This window comes from Oryctolagus cuniculus, chromosome 1, assembly GCF_051225735.1.
Source record: "Oryctolagus cuniculus isolate XC-2025 breed Fujian yellow rabbit chromosome 1, ASM5122573v1, whole genome shotgun sequence".
Classification (NCBI taxonomy): Eukaryota; Metazoa; Chordata; class Mammalia; order Lagomorpha; family Leporidae; genus Oryctolagus; species Oryctolagus cuniculus.
The window spans coordinates 13909102-13917565 of record NC_142867.1 but is presented as its reverse complement, the minus strand read 5'-3'; the positions used below and the strand labels follow the sequence as shown (position 1 = coordinate 13917565).

The 8464-nt window shown below is 41.1% G+C and overlaps 1 protein-coding gene across 1 annotated transcript; it reads right to left on the bottom strand.

Moving 5' to 3' along the window:
- Positions 1–7123: 7123 nt before the first annotated feature.
- On the bottom strand, positions 7124–8083 carry LOC100340557 (olfactory receptor 10Q1-like). The gene has a single exon (XM_002708976.4). The coding sequence runs from the start codon at positions 8081–8083 to the stop codon at positions 7124–7126; it is 960 nt and encodes a 319-aa protein (XP_002709022.4).
- Between the last annotated feature and the right edge of the window lie 381 nt (positions 8084–8464).

Here is an 8464-nt window from a genome sequence, read left to right as displayed (position 1 = left end):
ATTTGAAGGTTTCATACAGAGAAAAATGATAAATGTTTGAGGTGCGGATCCGGCTGAAAAGCCCATGAGAGTATTACAGGCATGGAAAGCCAAGACACTCTGGGGGAAAAAAAAAACCTAAATGAAAGATCTCGGCGAGTGAGATCCCAGTGGAAAGAATAGGTCATCAAAGAAGGAGGTACCTTTCTCTGAAGGGAGGAGAGAACTTCCACTTTGACCATGGCCTTGTCTAAATATGATCAGAGTCGGTGAACTCAAAAGGCTTCCATAGCCTTGGAAACTCATGACTGGTGCATAGGGAGATTACTGATGCCATAAACAAGAGTGTCAATTGGTTAAGTCAACAACAGGAGTCACTGTGCACTTACTCCTCATGTAGGATCTTTGTCCTTAGTGTGCTGTACATTGAGATTTAATGCTATAACTAGTACTCAAACAGTATTTTTCACTTTATGTTTCTGTGTGGGAGCAAACTGTTGAAATCTTTATTTAATGTATGCTAAACTGATCTTCTGTATATAAAGAGAATTGAAAATGAATCTTGATGTGAATGGAAGGGGAGAGGGAGTGGGAAAAGGGAGGGTTGTGGGTGGGAGGGACGTTATGGGGAAGCCATTGTAATCCATAAGCTGTACTTTGGAAATTTATATTCATTAAATAAAAGTTTAAAAATGTTTGAGGTGATGGATATACTAATTAATATGATAATCATGCAATGTTTACATTAATTGAAACATCACTTCTACCCAATAAGTATGTATATTTTTGTATCAATGAAAAATAACAATATGGGTGTGTGTTTACTGCAGCTGCTAAGATCCCACTTGGGAAAACTGCAGCCCATTTTGGAGTGATTAGGTTCAAGTTCCAGCTCCACTCCTGATTTCAGCTTCCTGCTAATGTATATCCTGAGAGTTAGGAGATGATGGCTCAAGTAGTTGGTTCCTGTCACTCGTTTGGGAGATCCAGATCGACTTCCGGGCTCCTGGTTTTGGTTTGGCCCAGCCCTGGATGCTGTGGGCATTTGGGGAGTGAGTCAGCAGATGGGAGATCTCTCTCTGCTTCTCTGTCTCTTCATTTTCAAATAAAATAAATAAATATTTTTAAAAATAAATAAAAATAAACTCACACACACAGATAGGCAGGGAGACTGCTGTTTGGCTCAGTGGTTATGATATCACTTGGGATACTTGGATACCACAGTAAAGTACCAGGGTTTGAGTCCTGGATTCACTTTCTATTCTAGCTTCCTGCTAATACAGATCCTAGGAGGCATCAAGGGATGGTTCACCTGGTGGGTCCCTGCCACCCAACTGAAAAACTGAGATTGAGTTCCTGGCTTCTGGCTTTGGCATGGCCCAGTTCTGTCTTGTTTGGGCATTTGGGGGATTGGACCATTGGATGCAAGCTGTCTGGCTGTCTCTCTGCTTTTCGAATAAATAAATAATAAATAAATAAATATATTTAAAAAAATTTTATTGAAGTTATATGAGTTTCATGTATTTCATATACACAGATTTAGGAACACAGTGATACTTACCTCCCTACCTTCCCTCCCACCCACACTCCAATGCTTCCTCTTCCTCCCTCTCACAAACATTTTAAAAATAGAGCTAAGTAGACAAGAAGTCATACATTGGAAGTATTGTACAAATTTTCAAATGTTATTTAAAAAGTTTCAGGAAATTGAGTGCAGGTTGTGGACATAAGCAATTGTGACAAAAAAGAAATGTGAAATGCAAGATCCAATTTTATTTATTGTTTCATGTCATTCTCATGGCATATCTGTTCAGTACATGTTGTGGCCCATTTAACAGGTGGGAACACTGGATTTGAGAGAGAGTGAGTAATTGATTCAAGGACACAGCTGTGGAAGGGGAGAGCAAAGATTAGAACCCAGGCCCCTGAGAACATGCTTTTTCCATGGCATCAAAGCCATCTCTGGTCATGTTCTCCCCTTAACTTTCAGTGTGGAGTGAAAACCAGTGGCCCAGAACTGGAATCTTTCATTACAATACCATTAGGTGGCTGGCGCCGCAGCTCAATAGGCTAATTCTCCGTCTAGCGGCGCCGGCATACCGGGTTCTAGTCCCAGTTGGGGCGCTGGATTCTGTCCCAGTTGCCCCTCTTCCAGGCCAGCTCTCTGCTGTGGCCAGGGAGTGCAGTGGAGGATGGTCCAAGTGCTTGGGCCCTGTACCCCATGGGAGACCAGGAGAAGCACCTGGCTCCTGCCTTTGGATCAGTGCGGTGCGTTGGCCGCAGCGCGCCAGCCTTGGCGGCCATTGGAGGGTGAACCAACGGCAAAGGAAGACCTTTCTCTCTGTCTCTCTCTCACTGTCCACTCTGCCTGTCAAAAAAAAAAAAAAAAAAAAATTACCATTAGGTCTCCCCCGCCCACCACCATTTAATTATGTTCTGGCTCAGAATTACTCTTTTTCACTTGGTGATTTAGAAGCATCACCTTCCGAATGCTTCTCATAGTCCTGTATATTTGAACCATAAGTGAAATCTCTCTGTCTCAGACATTAAACTTCACCTGATGTATTGGATTTCAGCTGTTTCATTGAGTTCATTAGAAGGCACTGGGGAGGTAAAACCTGGTATCAGGTTTAATAAGGAATATTAACTAGCAGATCACAGACCATCTTCCCATGAAAGGAGAGAAATGAGAAATGGATTGCTATACTTCAAAGGCTTCATCAAGGAAAGATAAAGAAAACAAAACTGAAATTCACTCAGCCATCCCAAGTCAAATACTTTGTATGTGTTATCTAGAAAGCTGTCTGTGAGAAAGCTACCATTACAACCATCACACAGATGAGAGAGAATCCCTGTACTTCTAAAAGGGACAATTTAAGAGGTTTATCACGATCACCCTGAGTTTAAAGTCCTGTGCTTACCTGTTGGTCAGGGTAGCTGTCACACCCACTTATCACCTCTAAGATAAATGGCCCTAGATGGAGGCCCTGGCCAAGGAAGTTTGCTCTATGTTGGCTGCAAAGGAAGGCCAGGGTAAGAATACAACTTTTTCCTGAAACAGTGCTGATCTATTACTAATTATTAATAACACCATCTTTTATTCTCAAAATTGTCTCAAACTTGGAATTATAATTTATTTATATTTATTCATTTTAAATTTTTAGTTTTAACAGATACAATGTGATTTGTAGACACAATTCTAAGAACATAATGATATTCTCTTCCTTCCTCACCTCCCTTTCTCCCACATTCGTTCACTCATTCCTTTTCCTTTGTTTTTAAAGTTTTTAAGATAGCATACTTTAAAATTACATTATGGTAAAAAGGCTTAATACTTCACTAAATAAGAAGTTTAACAATTATAAAGCAAAAATTTCAAGTTTAGGGAGAATATAGACAATGGCTATAATAATAAATAGAAAAATGACCATTTCACTCATATACAGTAAATTTTAAGGTAATCATAGATCATATGACCTTGTCTAAATAAGATTGGAGTTGGGGAACTCAAAAGGCTTCCATAGCCTTGGCAACTCATGACAAGAGCCTCGTATGATTACTGACACCATAAACAAGAGTGTCAATTGTTAAACCAACAACAGGAGTCACTGTGTACTGTGTACTCCCCATGTAGGATCTCTGTCCTTAATGTGTTGTACAATGTGATTTAATGGTATAACTAGTACTCAAACAGTACTTTACACTTTGTGTTTCTGTGCAGGTGCAATCTGTTGAAATCTTTACTGAATATATACTAAATTGATCTTCTGTATATAAAGATAATTGAAAATGAATCTTGATGTGAATGGAATGGGAGAGGGAGCAGGTGATGGGAGGGTTGTGGGTGGGAGGGAGGTTATGAGGGGAAAAGCTGCTGTAATCCAAAAGCTGTACCTTGGAAATTTATATTCATTAAATAAAAGTTAAAAAACTGTAGTAGTATAACATTCTTAATCATTGGTTTGATAAAGTTATAAGAAAAAAATTACAAAACTATATTTGCAGCAATACTGATACACACAGATATTTCTTTCTTTTATTTTTTTTTTCTTAAATTTAAGCTCCCACATATAAGGAAATGAAGGGCAAAAACCATATTCTCATCTCAATAGATACAGAGAAAGCACCTGATAAGATTCAACACCTTTTCATGATAAAAGCCCTGCACAAATTATATATAGGAAGGACATTCCTCAAAATTATAAAGGCTATATATCACAAACCAGCAACCAATATCAAACTGTGAAAAAATTGAAAGCATTTCCCTTCAGATCTGGAACAAGACGAGGATATCCACTTTCTTATTCAATACAGTACTGGAAGTTCTAGTAAGAGCAATTAGAGGGGAAAACAACAAAAAAAGGCATCAAAATTAGAAAAGAGACAGTGAAATTATCCATGTTTGCAGATGTCACAATGCTGTACATGGAAAAATGTAAACACTCCACCAGTAGTTGTTAGAATTGATAAACCAAAGTTGTAGGTTATAAAATAAACATACAAAAACAGCAGCTTTTTGTAAGCTATTTATGAACTTACAAAGAAATCAAGAAGGAAATCCCATTCACAAATCCACCAAAAAATCAAGTATTACAGAGAACATAGGAGAAACCCTACAAGATAAAGGCATAGGCAAAGACTTCTTGGAAAAAACCCCAGAGGCACAGGCAGTCAAAGCCAAAATTAACAACTGGGATTACATCAAATTGAGAAGTTTCTGTACTGCAAAAGAAACAGTCAGGAAAGTGAAGAGGCAACCAACAGAATGGGAAAAAAATATTTGCAAACTATGCAACATAAAAAAATTAATAACCAGAATCTACAAAGAGATCAAGAAACTCCATAACAACAAAACAAGCAACCCACTTAAGAGATGGGCCAAGGACCTCAATAGACATTTTTCAAAAGAAGAAATCCAAATGGCCAACAGACACATGAAAAAATAATCAGGATCACTAGCCATCAGGGAAATGCAAATCAAAACCACAATGAGGTTTCGCTTCACCCAGGTTAGAATGGCTCACATACAGAAATCAACTAGCCTCAGATGCTGGCGAGGATGTGGGGAAGAAGAGACACTAACCCGCTGTTGGTGGGAATGCAATCTGGTAAAGCAACTATGGAAGTCAGTCTGGAGATCCTCAGAAACCTAAATATAGACCTACCATACAACCCAGCCATCCCACTCCTTAGAATTTACCCAAAGGAAATTAAATTGACAAATAAAAGAGCTGTCTGCACCTCAATGTTTATTGCAACTCAATTCACAATAGCTAAGACCTAAAATCAACCTAAATGCCCATCAACAGAAGGCTGGATAAAGAAATTATGGGACATGTACTCTATAGAATTCTATATAGCAGTAAAAAAAAAAGAAATCTGGTCATTTGCAACAAAATGGAGGAATCTGGAAAACATCATGCTGAGTGAAATAAGCCAGTTCCGAAGGGACAAATATCATATGTTCTCCCTGATTGGTGACAACTAACTGATAACGTAAAAGGAAACCTGTTGAAGTGAAAGGGACACTATGAGAAACAATGACTTGATCAGCCCTTGTCCTGACTGTTGAAGAACAACTTACTATTTTATTCCTTTTGGTATTTATTGTTCTACTTTATACCATTGGTTGAACTCTTTGATTAACACACAATTATTCTTAGTCATTTAAATTTGACTGAAAAGTGATCCTTGTTGAATGCGGGAGTGGGAATAAGAGAGGGAGGAGATGTACAGTTTGGCACATGCTCAATCGGACTTACCCCTAATGGTAGAGCTAGAGATGTGCCAGGGGATTCCAAGTCAACCACATCAAGGTGGTATGTGCCAATGCCATCTTACTTGTTGGAGAGATCAGTTTAGGTTCATGGTTGATTGGGGAGATGGGATTGAGTGTCAAGAGGATTGTATGGATGGGACAAGTGTCTGCAAATAATTGATAGAATTAAAAAGGAGAGAATGATCTTACATGGGAAGCAGGATACACAGCAGACTCATAGAATGGCAAAAGCTTTAAACAGCACTCTGGCCTCAGAATCAGCCATTAAGGCATCCAGATCTGGCTAAAAAGCCCATGAGATTTCGCAGGCATGGAAAGCCAAGATATTGTGGCAAAAAAACAAAAACAAAAACAAAAACAAACAAACAAAAAACAAAAAAAAAAAACAAAAAAAACAAACTAAATGAAAGGTCTCTTTGAATGAGATCCAGTAGAAGGAATGGGCCATCAAAGAAGGAGGTACCTTTCTCTGAAGGGAGGAGAGAACTTCCACTTTGATTATGGCCTTGTCTAAATAAGATCAGAGATGGTGAACTCAAGAGGCTTCCATAGCCTTGGCAGCTCATGACAAGAGCCTCAGGTGATTTCTGACATCATAAATAAGGGTGTCAATGTTAGATCAACAACGGGAGTCACTGTGCACCTACTCCCCATGTAGGCCCTCTGCCATCATGTGTTGTACTATGATAATTAATGGTAAAACTACTATTCAAACAGTATTCTCTACTTTGTGTGTCTTTGTGGGTGCACTCTGCTGAAAAATTTACTTAGTATATACTAAGTTGATCTTCTGTATATAAAGATAATTGAAAATGAATCATGATGAAGAATGGGATGGGTGAGGGAGTGGGAGATGGGATGGTTGTGGGTGGGAGGGAGGTTATGAGGGGAAAAGTTGCTGTAATTCAAAAGTCATACTTTGGAAATTTATATTTATTAAATAAAAGTTGAAAAGAAAAAAACTGGAAATAGACTTGTCATATGATCCAGCGATCCCACTATCAGGTTTAGAGCCAAAAGAAAAACTCAGAGTATCTAAGAGATACCTGCACTGCTGTGTTTATAGCAGCACTGTTCATGATAGCCAAAATTTGGAATCAACCAAGATGTCCATCATCAGATAAATGGATAAAGAAAATGTGATACACACATAAACATACACACACACACACACACACACACACACGGAATATTATTCTTCTATAAAAATCAATGAAACGCCACCAATTGCAGCAAAAAGGATGCAACTATAGGACCTCATGTTAAGCGAAATAAGCTGGACCTCGAAAGTCAAAGGCAGGTAAACACACTTTCTTTAGAGGTCTTTGAAACAATTGACAGAAACCCACTATGTCTCTCAAGTCATCAGTCGGTGCCAGAGGCCGCTTTACTGATGATGGCTCTCTTCAGAGCACCTTTGACATCCTTGTTCCTGAGGGTGTAGATCAAAGGGTTGAGTAAGGGGGTGATAAAGGTGTAGACGAGCGCGATTTTGCGGTCCTCGTCCTCCGAGGTGCTGGACCGGGGACGCAGGTAGACCAGGCTGCAGCAGCCGTACTGAAGCAGGACCACCGTGAGGTGCGAGGAGCAGGTGGAGAAAGCCCTGCTGCGGCCCTGGGCAGAGCGGATGCGGAGGATGGCGCGGGTGATGAACACGTAGGAGACACAGATGAGCAGGAAGGGCACCGTCAGCACGAGGAAACTCACAAGGTAGAGGATACCCTGGTGCACGTGGGTGTCAGCACAGGCTAGGCGCAGGACTGGAGCCACATCGCAGAGGAAGTGGTTGATTTCCTGGCGGTGCCCACAGAAGGGCAGGGTGAAGACTGAGGCAGAGAGCAGTAGGGAGAGAATGATGGACAGGCCTACAGAGCCCACCACCATCTGAATGCACAGCTTCTGGGTCATGATGAAGGTGTAGTGCAGTGGGTGGCAGATGGCCATGTAGCGGTCATAGGCCATGACTGCCAGGAGGAAACAGTCAATGCTGCCAAGGGTGGCAAAGAAGAACATTTGGGCCCCACAGCCAGCCAACGAAATGGGTTTCTGGGCTCCAAAAATGTTGGAAAGCATCAGGGGCACCACAACAGTGGTGTAGCAGATTTCCAGGAGAGACAGGTTGCACAGGAAGAAGTACATGGGGGTGTGGAGGGAGCTGTGTGTGCACACCACAGAGATGATGGCTGTGTTGCCACAGAGGATCATCAGGTAGAGGAGGAGGAAGAGGAGGAAGAGAAGGACCTGGAATTCTGGGACAGCCGTGAACAGGCGGAAAACAAACTCAGTAGGGCCGGTTTGGTTGAAAACTTGTTTCCAACCCAACATGTTCTCTGCAAAAGAAGAGATGTGGGGAGTGCTCAGTGGCTGAGTTGTGTTTTGGCTTGCGTAAAAGCTGTTGTTTCAAATTCCATTTTTGATTGAAAGCCACCTCTTGGTATCTAGTTTCCAAACCCAGTGCATGTATGAATTTTCAGTAGAAAGTCTGGTGTAGTTTTTTCTTGGAGATCTTTTTGTATGGAGTGTATACCTACCTATTGAAGTTACTGGTGGGGCCGGCGCTGTGCCGCAGTCGGTTAACGTCCTGGGCTGAAGTGCTGGCATCCCATATTGCCGCCGGTTCGAGACCTGGCTGCTCCTCTTCCTGTCCAGCTCTCTGCTATGGCCCGGGGAAAGCAGTAGAAGATGGCCCAAGTCCTTGGGCCCCTG